General features: G+C 37.8%; 1 protein-coding gene across 1 annotated transcript in view; it reads left to right on the forward strand.

Moving 5' to 3' along the window:
- The first annotated feature begins 762 nt into the window (after positions 1 to 762).
- Positions 763 to 14869, forward strand: part of ZSWIM5 (zinc finger SWIM-type containing 5) — a 137018-nt gene continuing 122911 nt past the window's right edge. The window contains exon 1 of the mRNA XM_010982263.3: positions 763 to 1479. Within this exon, the coding sequence (XP_010980565.3) occupies positions 882 to 1479 (598 nt within the window). The 5' untranslated portion in view covers positions 763 to 881. The remainder of the gene's footprint in view (positions 1480 to 14869) is intronic.

Raw genomic sequence — 14869 nt, forward strand, 5'->3', positions numbered from 1 at the left:
ATCTGTATGTCTTCTTTGGAAAAACATAAAAGGCCTAATTTAGACTGAAGGCAGGGGATCAGAGAATTCTACCAAAAACTACACGAAGGGTGTTTGTTTCCTAGGATGCAAGGTGCATCCAAAACCCTACAAAGCTGCAGCCACTGTGGCAGTGAGACCCTGGCGCCTCATTGTCAAGTCAGCGGCTGGTGCTACTCCGCCTGGCTCTGGAGGGAATCGCCAACTTAATTCCACATTGCTGTGGCGTAAGTAGTTTTCATCACTGGAACTTTCCAGTTTTTTCCTAGTGTCTTCCTAACGTCTTTCTGCCAGGTCCCCCGCTCGGCCGTGACCGCCTCCAGTCTCCTCTACCGAAGGAGCCTGATTTTGAGTTTTCTGTTTCCCTGCCCCGCAAGCCTAGCACTCCACCGCGGCTCCTTGCCTAGCTCACGCACTTGGCCGCACAGTCCACCCCTCACCTGCCAAGCGGCAGGTGGGCTGAAGGCACGCGGGCTGGCGAGGGTGTCCGGCGCTCCTTGCCCCTAGGTGGCCCCTAGGTAGCTGTCGGCCCAGCGCAAGCGCTCGGCGCGCGTTCTGGGTCATTTGCGCCTGGCGCGCGCCGCCGGCCTGCGCTCGCTCCCGTCCCTCCTCGCGTTCGCGGCTGCTGGGACAGCGCGCGCCGCCTCCGGCTCGTATCTCCGCCCGCCCCCGTCGGCCCTCGCGGCGCGCGCACCGGCCGGGCCCAGGCTCCCCACTCGGGCCGGCCGGCTCGCGGGTTTACTCGCCCCGCCCCCCAGGCGCCGCAGCTGGGCGCTTGCGCGGGGCGCGTGGCCGTGGCTGGGGTCTCCGCCACAGCCGGTGCCGCCGTCGCTGCCGCCGCTTCAATCAGTCAGTCCCCAGCAATGGCGGAAGGAGGTGAGCGAGAGGAGCTGCTCTCGCCGCCGCCGGTCTCTCCGGCCAAGCGCCTGTGCTCGTGGCCCAGCCCGCAGGCTCACCACCCTCGCGGTTCGCCGGGGGCGACCAGCGGCGGGGTTGGGGGCGTCGGCGGCAGCTGCCTGCCCCCAGGGGCCCGCCCCCACCTGCAGCCCGAGTCCTTGCTGGACTGCGCCGCCAAGACGGTGGCGGAAAAGTGGGCGTACGAGCGGGTGGAGGAGCGCTTCGAGCGGATCCCGGAGCCCGTGCAGCGCCGCATCGTCTACTGGTCCTTCCCGCGGAATGAGCGGGAGATCTGCATGTACTCCAGCTTCCAGTACCGCGGCAGCCCTGGCGCCAGCGCGGCTGGCGGCGCCGCGGGGGCTTCGCCGGCCGAGGAGGGGCCGTCGCCACCCCCCGGGGCCGCCGCTCCGGCCGGCTCCGCCCCCGGAGCCGCCGCGACGGGGGCTTCCCCCGGGCTGGGCTCAGGGGTCGGAGCGGCCGGTGGCGGTGGCGGCGAGGGGCTCCCGTTCCGCCGGGGCATCCGTCTGCTGGACAGCGGCTCCGTGGAGAATGTGCTGCAAGTCGGTAGGTGCTCGCTCGGCTCCTCTCGAGTCTCAGTCCTCCTCTTCCGCAGGTACGGTCTCTTTGCACGAGCCCTGCTGAGACCCCGGCTTTCTGCCCAACTCCTCTTCCCCTGCCGAAGGACAAACTAGTCACATAAAAAACTTTCCTCAACATTTTGTTCAGGTCCACTGCTGCTCTTTCCCCCACTAGCCCTCTACCCCCACTTCTTTTTGTTTGAAGAACGAATAGCTCTTTTTCACTCTTCATTCTGCACTCCGCACCAAAGCGAAAAGGATGGGGAGGTGTGCCTTTTGGGATGTAATAATTTCTGAAATGCTTTTTTCTGATTGAACTTTAGAGAGGAGAGAATTGTTAGTGAATCTGGAGCAAGCGATCTTAGGAGGAATGTTTGAGGGGCAGGCTGTCAAAGGCAATCTAGTCTCTGCAGATTGAAGCTGGTATAATTAACTTTAAAAATGGAAAAAAGATCAACAAAATAGTGTGCGTTTCAGACAATTTTAATTATCTGCTTTAATATTTCCCACCCGGACCAGTGATACTTGGGAATCTAGGCTGTGGACTTAACAATAACCGAAGATGGAAATGTGACAGCTTCTCTTCTCCACACCCCCACCCAAGGAAAAAAAAGGCACACAATCTGGAGTGGGGGTGGGGTCTGTCTTCCTTGTCAGACAGGGGTAAATCAAAAGCTGGTCACGTTGGGTTTTTCAAATGCTTCTCATTTAACAAGTCTTCGTATTTGCTTTTGTTTTATCTTTTTGTGGTAAGATGAAAAAGATTTCTTTTTCTTTTACTCCTCTAGAGCATCTAGTCAGTTTGTTCATCTTATTAAATATACAAATACAGTACTCCTGATGTGTGGAATGGTTAGGGAGAAAGGGAAAAAAATGACATTGTTTAACATTGACTTGCTATGTGGGAAATTAAAACACTGATTTATTTTTTCTATTTGAGTTATTATAGCATTCTGGAGGTGCACATTATCTTTATGCATTTTATTGTACTGTATATGTTTATATTTATTGAAAAATACTGATTTTTGAAAGGAGTTGGACAGAGGTTGTTTTTAGAATTAAGCCCAGGAACACACATACACACAAACCCCAAACATCTAGCTGTCTTCTCAGGTAAAGCTGAGATATTTGAAATTTTTTTTCTTTTGAAGAGTAGTACATTGTGGTGTTTCATCTAAAGTAATCTACTTCTGATTATTAAGAATCATTGAATCCTGTTTCTTTTTAAAACAACAGTATACCACAATTTGTTTTGCAAATGTGAAATATAAATTTATATAAATTTATCCTGTGTCAGAATACAGTGACAGTGGATTGAGAAAGTTTGGTTTATCCGAGGCTAATCCTTTATGTATTTGTGTGTATTTTTGAAATGATGAATTGAATAATCAGATAATTCAGGTATATAGCTTTAACACTGAAACACTGAAAACATGAAAATAAATATTGGCATTTCTTTATTAATCTGTAAACCTTGTTCTTTGTATGAGTTTACATCACTTAACTTTTAAGATTCTTGTTTAAAATATTTTGAATTGAAAAGTATTAATTTAAGTAGTAATTTTTTGGTAAGAGATACTGAATTCGAAAGAATTTTCAAACTTTAAGGGGGCAAATGAGGAAGAGGAAGAGTTTTAAGGAGGTATATTTTGAAAGTGACTATAATGTCAAGTTACAGATGAAATCAGATTTGGTGGGTGAGCCAGGTCATGTTTAAATCAGGTATTTTTCTTTCATAATATGGTAGTTGGTGAGCTTATTAGGGTGATGAGCTCTTGTATGATAGTTTTGGGGATTGGAGAAAGGACACATAAGCATATTTTCTGATTCTTACTTTGGATTTCACATATAACGGTAAAAGAATGAATTAATCACTTTTAAGTAATGCTATTTGAGAACCATGAGCTGTGTAATCTTTATTTTTCTGACCTTAATTTATGCTAATAAGTGTGGAAAAGAAGAATATTACATTCTGTATCATTCTGAGTTCTGTATCTTGGCATGAACCATCTTTTAGTATGTAAAGTTAGAGACCTATCCTTCATCTCTTAAACTTATAATGAGCGTATGTGACTTAATCTAGATGATAGGATTTATAAAAGTATTGCTAAGAGATGAGTGAGAAAGTGATTTGTATATAGCAAGATAGTAAGCATGTTCTTCACTTCACTTCACTTCAAACTCAGTTTAATTACTCACTGGTACTATGAAAAATTTTATGTATTTCCTTATTATATACATTACATACATTATAACCTCAGAATTGGGAGATTTCAAAGGCTGATGCTTTAGGAAGGAAGGGAAGTTAAAGTATTTCTGTAACAACATCCTTTTAAAGAAAAGATTTGTAAGGTGATCTAAATGAAGAAAACAAGATGATCTTAATGAAAATAAATAAATAAATTTAGAAATAAAACAGCACAACATAAAATAAAAAATTTGAAGGAAAATAGGGGTTCACAGTCTTTAAGGCATTAGCCTTCTGTGACTCCATTTGCCTGGCACAGCAGTAAAGCTGTTCTTTTCTAATTCTACCCCCCCCCAAAAAAAACCTCGATGGAAAGTAAATTAGACAAAAACAAGAAAAACTTACACAAAGAGCGGTAAATTTGGTAACTTCTGAGTACTTTCCACATGGAATCTGGTAATGGGAAGTCAGGGACTAGTTGAAAAGCAAATGCTCTATAGAAAACATCAGATTTTGAATCAGAACTAAAACTTTCCCAGCTTGATGTAAACAAATGGGAGAACTCTAGGTTGTTATGCTCAAAGGATACATTTCTTTTACATGACAGTACTGAATCAGAAGTATTGTTCCTTTCAAAAGGGGAAAATTGTAAATTAGTCTTTTGATGGACATCTGTAAGTTTGAGGCTCTATGAATAGAATTATAGTCTGATCTGTCAGTATTATGAAGGTAATAGAGTTCAGATGTTTTAGCACCTGCATTTTTAACCTGTTTAAGAAGCCCATGGGAATAGTGGTAGTAAAAACCTTGGGAAAATACTTAACTCAGGAGTCTGCAGATGGTATAAGAATGGACAACTATAATTTACTAATAATTTTAAGATGTTGAACCTTTTTTGCTATCCATTATGTTTTAAGTTAACTTCTCTCTGGTAAAACTTAAAGGAGGCTTGTGCCTTCTCAGGGAAATCTGAATTGAATGAGGTAAAAGAAGCATTAACATTTTTCTCTTGTAAATGCAGAAATATTATATTTATTTGAATATTTAGATTTTCAAAAATTGGGGAAAGCATACAGGGGCCTACAGTTTTGGTATATCTTAAGTATATAAGTTTTTATCCAGAAATTATTATTATAGATTCTGATAGCTGACTTCAACAAAACCCCATATTTTTAGCCTACAGATTTTCTAATAAACACATAATTTGTATGTAGTCTTCAAGACTAGAGCCACAATGCTAAGTACTACCTTATGTGGAAGAAGTATAGTTACAAAGTCAATGATAATAAAAAGGTCCATTTCAGGAAGTTACCCACAGCTTAAACATTAAGTAGTAAGTTTAAATTATGAGCACTTGTATATTATCAATAAACATCTGTGGAATTTTTCTATAGTACAACTTTTGTGAAATGCAGCAGTTAACAAGTATTACAGTTGTTGATTTTTATAAGTAATTTGTTTTTAATCTGTACATTTGGGGGAACGAAAGATATTCTGACCTAAAAAGCTTTTTGGCATTGTGTGTGAGTTAGAATAGACATAAAATCATAATAAAATTTCCATGTGGGGAAAAATGGTTTAATTTATATATAAGATATTCCAGCACAGAAAGCTGCTTCATACCTTTAAGGGATAAGTGGTAATATTTTTTAGAGTAGAAACTTACCAAGTTTTAACAAATTTGAAGGCAGTTATTGTTTTCTTCCCTTTTGAGTTCTTCCTCCTAATTATCTTGCTTTGCTGCAAGGATTCCTAAATATTGTCGCCTCTTTTTAAAAAAATTTTTTGAATTTGTTTAGGGGGGAGTTAATTAGGTTTATTTATTTATTTATTTATCTTTTTAATAAGGTACTGGGGATTGAACTCAGGACCTCATGCATGCTAATCAAGCTCTCTACTACCCTCCCCCCAAAACTTACCAAGTTTTAAAATCACATTGCTCTTTCTTTTTAAGCAATGAGTTGTCTACTCCCTCCACTCCAGTACATCACTCACACATCTTAATATTCCATAAATGTTTGTTGAGTAGTGAATGTTTAGTGGACTTCTCAGTGTTCTAAAACTAAGAGAGGGAGGGAGAGAGAGAGAGAGAAAGATACCTAAATTTTTATAATGTGTGCAGTGTTAGAAAATACGGGGAAAACTCCAAACTTGTGCATTTAATAAGCTGATAGCAGTAAGTTGTATGAGTGTTACACATGTATATCTTTTATGTTGACTATTTGTGTGAAGAATGTTGATATATCAATTTCTTCAAATCAGATCTTTAGATGAATTCTTATTGAAGGTGATTTTCTCAAGGGTAGAGCTTTAGATTTTAAAGTTAATAAACTAAAGATAGTGGATTTTTAGAGGCTATCTTTATTTTAGGAATTAAAAAATGTATTATTGAAATGTGAGTCGAAAATCTAAATTTTGAAGAGAAAGGGCTGGAAATTTACTTATGCCTATATGAAACAGTTTCACTGTTCTTATTTCAACAATGACTATTAAAAATCAAGACATTAACCATCAATATCTTACGGTTGATGGTCATGTTAATATATATATACACATGTGTTAAAATATATAAAACTATATATTTGACCCAAAAAATTCAAATTTACTATATTATTTTAGAAAATAATTTTTAAAAATCAAGACATGAATATGTCAGTAAATTAATGTACAAGAGAGACTGAAAATTCTGTATTAGTTTCCCATGGCTGCTGTAACAAACTGCTGGAAACTGGGTGGCTTGCAACAACAGGAATTTACTCTCCTGAAGTTTTGGAGGCTAGAAGTCTGAAATCAAGGTATCAACAGGGCCATGCTCCCTCTGAAACCTATAGGGGAATCCTTTCTTGCCTCTTCCTAGCTTTTGGTGACTTGCCAGGAGTCTTTGGCATTCCTTGGCATACAACTGCATAACTCCAATCTCTGCCTTCATTGTCACATGGCATGCTTCCTATGTGTCCCTGTCTACACATGACCATTTTATAAGGACAGCAGTCATACTGGATTAGGAGCCCACCCTGCTCCAGTATGACCTCATTTTAACTAATTACATGTGCAACAACCCTACTTCCAAATGTTCCGAAGTACTGGAGCAGTTAGGACTTCATACCAATCTTGGAAGGGCACAGTTCAACTCATAACAGCTTCTCATACTTGTTACTTGTATAACAGAGTTTCATGTGAATTTTAAACTTTTATACATTTGATATGGCTTAAATTAGAAATTACCACATTCTCTTTATTAGGTAAGCGTGATTTCAATTTAATTGATTCAATTTGCATGATTATTTAATGTTTTTTTAATACATGTGTAACTTTTTTTTTTTACAAATAAGTGGTCATTTAAAGGTTAAACCTGTCGTTGTTCTTTATAAAAATGATGACTGTACAGTATAGCACCCAGGATATACATGCATGGATGAACAGATTACTCTGGGTCTTTTATTTATGCATTTGTAGCTCATCTATAGAAATAGGTAACCCTGTTGTCCAGAGCCTCTTCAGCATCTCCTCCTTCAGTCAGATCACTAGTGGCTTGAGAGTTCTGCCAGTTCTGCATAATCCACTATACAGGAAGGTATGAGGCTTCATTGATAGCTTAAGGGCACAGAGATCGCAGTGCATGAGGCTTATCATGGAGAAACAGAGGACAGGCTGGAGATGCTGTTCAAGTACATCCTGGTGGAAGACAAGAGCCTGAGCAGGGGGGCATCCTGAATGGACTTTCTCTGTCATATGCACAAGGAAGTTTGGCAGCTACTGAGCTAGAGCAAGTGAGTAAACAGCATAGGGTTCCAGGCCAGCTTCCAGAAAGTACCCCAGGAGAGCAGAGAAATTAGGACAGTTGCATATCTTATAAGTCATGTAAGCTGACCTCAGTCTCTTTGCTGGGAGGTGGAGGTATAAGGAAATACTTCCTTTCTGAGCTCAAGTATCCTCCTGCTCTGTCATATCCTGCTGAATGAAGGTGCCTGTATCCCCTCACTTTACCCTCCTTTTTTTTTGCAAATCCTGTGGTAATGAATGTAGTTTCTCAGTTCACTTTATATAATTTGGAATTTGGAGGCACCCAGACCCTGTTAATATTATGTATCCCTTTGAACCAGCCTCCAAGAAAGTGGGGCAGGCAGGAAAGAGTGGGAATCCTAGGGTTACTACTTGGGGAGGGGCTGCTAATACAGCTCACTGTCAGCAACAACTTCTTATATTAGGAATAAAACATACATGTGCACAAGAGCTGGGATATAGACCATATAGGTGGTGGAGAGAAACATGGTCAGGCCTTCTTGGGCCTGCAAGTCAGCAGCCACATCAAAGTTACTGAGGACTGTTGATTAGCTTTCTCTCTCTGCTTCCACTGTTCTTTCTCTCTCCTACAATGATTGGTGATCACTCCGTGGATAGAGCACATTGTCAGAGATGAATAAACCTGGGAACTGAGTTGCAAAATATTAAAACCTTGGAAAGGTACCAGCCTCCTTTCCAGTTGGAGAGGCCCCACCAGTTGAATGGTTCTGTACAGGGCCTGATCATCAACTTACAGTAGCTCACAAAGCCAGCTCACATCCCACTCTGAGTGCCTACTGAAAACACTGCTTCTCCAAGTTGGAGGGTATCGGGGAGAGAGGCATAGGTGGCTGGAGCTGGTCCCTCCTGCTAGGACACCACTTGGGCTTTGGTATTGAGAGTGGGTGACAGTTCTTTCAACTCGAACTGACTGGGACTGATCAAATGCTAGGTTTGATTGTGGCCAGGCTTGTCTGCTCCCAGCCTGGGATGCCCCCACTCTGGACCTCTCATTTCTCTTCATTGGTTTATTTTTCAGTGTATCTTTTTTCTTTTAATCATATGGTATTTTTCTTTCTCTTTCTGGCTTACTTCACTTAGAATGACAATCTCCAGGTCCATCCATGTTGCTGCAAATGGCATTATTTTACTCTTTTTTTATGGCTGAGTAATATTCCATTGTATAAATATACCACAGCTTCTTTATCCAGTCATCTCTCGATGGATTTTTAGGTTGTTTCCATGTCTTGGCTATTGTAAATAGTGGTACTATGAACATTGGGTGCATGTATCTTTATGAATTAAGGTTCCCTTTGGGTATATGCCCAGGAGTGGGATTGCTGGATCATATGGTAAGCCTATTTTTAGTCTTTTGAGGAATCTCCATACTGTTTTCCATGACGGCTGCACCAAACTACATTCTCACCAACAGTGTAGGGGAGGGTTCCCTTTACTCCACGGCCTCTCCAGCATTTATTGTTTGTGGACTTTTGAACGATAGCCATTCTTACTGGTGTGAGGTGATACCTCATTGTAGTTTTGATTTGCATTTCTCTGATACTTAGCGATATTGAACATTTTTTCATGTACCTATTGGCCATCTGTAAGTCTTCATTGGAGAATTTCTTGTTTAGGTCTTCTGCCCGTTTTTGGATTGGGTTGTTTGTTTTTTTCTTATTAAGTTGTATGAGCTGTTTATATATTCTGGAAATTAAGAACTTGTCAGTCTCATCTTTTGCAAATATTTTCTCCCATTCCGTAGGTTGTTTTTTTGTTTTGCTTATGGCAATGCATCTTTAATTTGTAAAGAAATACATTTAGATGTAAGGGGAAAAAAAGGGTAAACCTGAAAGCATACTAACTATGCCTTAACCTGTTTCCAAACCCCAGGTTAATATGGTGTGGAATTGTATTTGATATTAGAAATAGACTATAGTCCATTTCAGATTACTTTTATGTGAATTTTCTACTTTATGGTTTATTTATAGGCTTATTTCTTTCCTCATATAGGCAGCATTCTTTCCTTCTTGGCCACTTTTAGCCTATCATGGAGCTAGTATGCCAAGGAAATCACACTCATTTTAATATTAGCTTTTGTATTAGAATATCATATGCTAAATTATTCTGATACTTTTCATAATCATATATAACCATCTGATTAATTTTTTGTTCTCAGTATTAAGCAAAATTGTTCTACCTCTTAGAATGTATAGTGTGATATGACCTAAGTTGGTGCTCAGCAAATGCTTATTGAATGAATGAGTAAACAGTTATATAACTTTTAAAATATTTTTGTAGTATAGACATCTCTCTTCATTGATTTATATGTAATTGGAACCTAGGTGATATCCTGGCATTTTGTAATTTCTACATTTTCCTGATTTTTAAAACATTATATAGATTAAAAAATACCATTGAAGCTTATTATTAACTAGTCCTTGATTCATTCTTTGAACATTTAGTCACTTGTTTTGAGTAAAAGCTCAGTAAATAATTGTTTACTTATTTTGGGTGGAAATCATTCCAAAATACTTCGTATTTTCCTTCTTTAGAACATAAATGCAAGTTGGACACTAAAGCCTGTGCTTCAGAGAACTACATTATGTTGCCATCTTTATGAGGATAGGAGATTGTATTAAATCAGAATCTGTTGATAATGAAGGCTGAACTTCAGAATTTAAAATTAAAAAAAAAAATTGAGGCGGGGCAGATAATTAGGTTTATTAATTTATTTTAATGGAGGTACTGGGATTGAACTCAGAACTTAGTGCATGCTAAGCACACGCTCTACCACTGAGCTATACCCTCCCCTCACCATGAACTTCAGAATTTTAAAAAAGCTCTTAGGTTGTTTTACATGCAACCAACGTTGAGAAACACTGTTAAAAGAAAAATGGTCACCTTTATTAGAGTTGTCAATATTTTTAAATTTACTGTAGGCAATCAAAACATTATGTAATATTTATTACACAAATGCTATGGACAATGTCGACTTTTTTTTTCTACTTCAATCTATTCTCTTTTTATCTATCTTAAGGACTATTAATGGATTACAAGGAAAATTATTCCCCTACCACTTAAAAAAGTATGTCTGTGTTTTGAAGAGGCCTTATGCAAAATTTATAAATTCTTTGTCATTGTCACCATCAAAAGACACTTGTATAAATTTAACATATTAGTTTTTTCATGTTTGTTCATGCATTCACTTATAAAATTTATATTTACCATTTTAAAATATACTGTACAAAATAGAACATAATTTCTACATTTAAGGAATATACAGTTTAGGATATACATTAAAATAGCATTTAACACAATGTTTTGTAATAATAAGGGTAGTTACTATGGAGGCAAAAAGTAGAAAGTGATTGCCTGGAAATTTGGGAACACCTGGATAAATTGCTCTGTTTTAATATAGTTCCAATTATAAGAAATATTAAAATTATGTCTAATATTGCAATAAAGATTGAAAACATTATTGCTTACAAGTTGAATTAATCCTTCATGAAATTCTTTCTGTATTGACATTTCCGTGCCTTGTAATACTCTAGTCCATAGTTGATTCAAAGGGTTAAAACTGGCAGCCAAGAAGATGACAAAGATACTGCCAGATATTCTTTTCTTCTCAGAATAAATTTTACAGATTTCTGTCTTTAGAATAACTTTGTTATATCTTCACAGAATCTTTTTTTTTTTTAATTGTTGCTTTTTTAAGGTACAGAGGTATATGATAGAGCTAATCAATAAAATAGATTTTGGTCCGTCTATCCATTCATTATTTTGCATTCTGTAAGCAACAGGAAAATGTATTACGCCTTTGAAAGCCTTTGGAGATAATTACATTTTCCATATTCATTCATAGTTTTATTGAATGGAAGCCTGCAGCATTAATACGTTCAGGAAAAGCCAGTCTGTTTTTATTTTGCTCAAATCTATCAATACCTGATAAACTCACATGACTGTCAGGCATCACCAACATACATTGATATAAGCAGTATAAAATGCCTGTTATGATTCCCTATTGTGAAAAACTAATCTTGCTAATCTTTTCTCTCACTTAATATATTATTATTATTTTTTAAGTTATAGTTGATTTATAGTTTTATATTAGTTTCAGTGAGTCACTTTTTTATAGATTATAGTCTCAATATTATTGAACTCTTTACTGTCATATACATTTGCATGTATCTACCATATGTTATCACATATTGTATGTTATGTAATATGATATATAAAATAATATAACATGATTATGTTATATGTTATCACATATATGTAGGGACTGTGCAGCAGGTAGCCTCAGAATTCTGGTTCCTCACTGTGTCTGTTTTGTCACTGTAAATGGACAGAATGATGGCATCAGCAGTTATTTTGAGGATAAATTAATTAATATGTTAAGTATTTAGAAGAGGGCCAGGCAGTTATTAGGTGCTATGTAAATATTCACTATTATTATTATACCAAAATTGTTGAGAGTATTCCATATTTGTCACCTTTCCATCTTCAACCTTCTCCCTACCTCTGAAGCCTTTTCAATCTGACTTCTGCTTTCACTTACTATGTTAAAATTGATTTCTTAAAGGTCACCAGTGACCTCATGATTACCAAACACAGTACCCTTTTTCTACTCCTCATCCTTCATGACCTCTGTTTAGAGTTTTCTGTAGTCTACTGAACCTTCCTCTTGAAATGCTTCTTCCTAGATTTTTGTTTTTCTTCACTATTCCTGTTTTCTTTCTCCCTTCCTTCTTTATTCTTTTACCCCGTCTTGCCCCAAGTTTTCTAGTTTAGTAATCTTACTTACTTCTTAGTGTCAATTACTGTTTTCCAAACATAAGAGAGCATCATATAATGTTTCAAGTTTTTTTTTAAAGCAACTCTGCTTATCTTCAAATGAAATCTTAGATGATATTCCAGTTTTTGCAGCAGAAAGATTTGAACTGTTTTGGAAATTGGGATGAACCCAGAACTTAGTCATCTTGACCAGTTTCTTCCTTTTGATCTCTGAAGCACTTTCAAATAATCCTAATAGGAGATCTGCCTGAGTTCTCTAATAGGAGATCTGCCTGAGTTCTCTCCTATGTAAAAGTGCCAGGATTTTTGTGAGATTCTAAATGAACTAATATATATGAAAGTACTTTATACATGTAACCATGCAGATAATGTGACTGTTAAGTCTACATCTTTGATTCTCCCTCTTGAATGCAAGATCAGCATGTATATTTGCCTACTAGATATTTCTAAATGGATACCCCACTAGCCACTCAAAATCAACATGTCTGATAAGGGATTAATGGCCAGAATATATAAAGAACTTCTACAACTCAACATCAGAAAGCAAACAACTTGATTTAAAAATGGGCAAAGAAATTGAAAGGGAAGAGGTAAAATTGTCACTATATGTAGATGATATGATACTATATATAGAAAACCCTAGAGACTCCATACAGAAACTACTAGAGCTGATAAGCGAATTTAGTAAAGTAGCAGTTTACAAGATTAACATACAGAAATCTGTTGCATTTCTTTACACTAACAATGAAACATCAGAAAAGGAAAGTAAAAAAAACCTCCCTTTTTTCCATTTACTTTAAAAATCTTTTTTAATTAAAGTAAAATCGACCTACAACACTATATTAGTTCCAGATGCACAGCATAGTAATCCAATATTTCTATACATTACAGAATGATTACCACAATAAATATAGTACCATCTGTCACCATATAAAGTTATTTTAATGTTACTGAATATATTCACATGCTGTACATTTCATTTACATGACTCATTTATTTAAAAACAACCCTTTTTAAAATAGCATCAAAAAAAAAAAAAAACCCAAGGTGGTGAAAGACTTATACGTTAAGAACTATAAAACATTGATAAATGATAAAGGAAATTACAGATGATTTAAGGAAATGGAAAGGTATTCCATGCTCTTGGATTGAAAGAATTAATATTGTTAAAATGGCTATACTACCCAGAGGAATCTACAGAATTCGATCCCTATCAAATTACCCAGGACGTTTTTCACAGAAGTAGAACAAATAATCCTAAAATTTATATGGAATCACAAAAGACCCAGAATTGCCAAAGCAGTACTGAAGAAAAAAAACAAACCTGGAGACATAACACTGCCAGACTTCAGATAATACTACAAAGCTACAATAATTAAGACAGTGAGGTATTGGCACAAAAACAGATATATGGATCAATGGAACAGAATAGAGAGCTCAGAAATAAAACCACACACCTACAGTCAATCTTCGACAAAGGAGGCAAGCATATACAATGTAGAAAAGATAGTCTGTTTGGTAAGTGATCTTGGGAAAGCTGGACAGCTGCATGTAAATCAGTGAAGTTAGAAAACTCCCTCACACCATATACAAAAATAAACTCAAAATGACTTAAAAACTTAAACATAGGATAGGACACCATAAATCTCCTAGAAGAGAGCATAAGCAAAACATTCTCTGCCATAAATCTTAGCAATGTTCTCCTTGGGCAGTCTACCAAGGCGATAGAAATAAAAGCAGAAATAAATGAATGGGACCTAATTAAACGTATAAGCTTTTGCACAGCAAAGGAAACCATAAACAAAATGGAAGGACAACCTATGGGCTGGGAGAAATACTTGCAAATGATGCAACTGACAAGGGCTTAACTTCTAGAATATACAGATAGCTCATACAATTCAATAACATAAAACAAACAACCCAGTCAAAAATGGGCAGAAGACCTAAATAGACATTTCTCCAGTGAAGACATACAGATGGCCAAAAGACACGTGAAAAGATGCTCAGCATCACTAATTATCAGAGAAATGCAAATCAAAGCTACAATGAGGTATTACCTCACACCAGTCAGAATGACCATCATTAAAAAGTCCACAAACTATAAATGCTGGAGAGGGTGTGGAGAAAAGGGAACCCTCCTACATTGTTGGTGGGAATGTAATTTGGTGCAGCCACTATGGAAAATGGTATGCAGTTTCTTTAAAAAACTAAAAACAGAGTTACCACATGATCCAGCAATCCCATGCCTGGGTGTATATATCCAGAGAAAACTCTAATTTGAAAAGATACATGTACCGCAGTGTTTGTAGCAGCACTATTTACAATAGCCAAGGCATGGAATTAACCTAAATATTCATTGACAGATGATTGGATAAAGAAGTTGTATACACACAATGGAATATGTGTATATATACACAATGGAATACTACTCAGGTATAAAAAAAAGGAATAAAATAATGCCATTTGCAGCAACATGGATGGACCTGGAGATCATTATACTAAGTGAAGTAAGCCAGAAAGAGAAAGATACCATGTGATATCACTTATATGTGGAATCTTTGGGAAAAAGAGGAAACAAATGATCTGATTAATAAAACAGAAACAGACTCAC

Source organism: Camelus dromedarius, chromosome 14, assembly GCF_036321535.1.
Source record: "Camelus dromedarius isolate mCamDro1 chromosome 14, mCamDro1.pat, whole genome shotgun sequence".
Lineage (NCBI taxonomy): Eukaryota > Metazoa > Chordata > Mammalia > Artiodactyla > Camelidae > Camelus > Camelus dromedarius.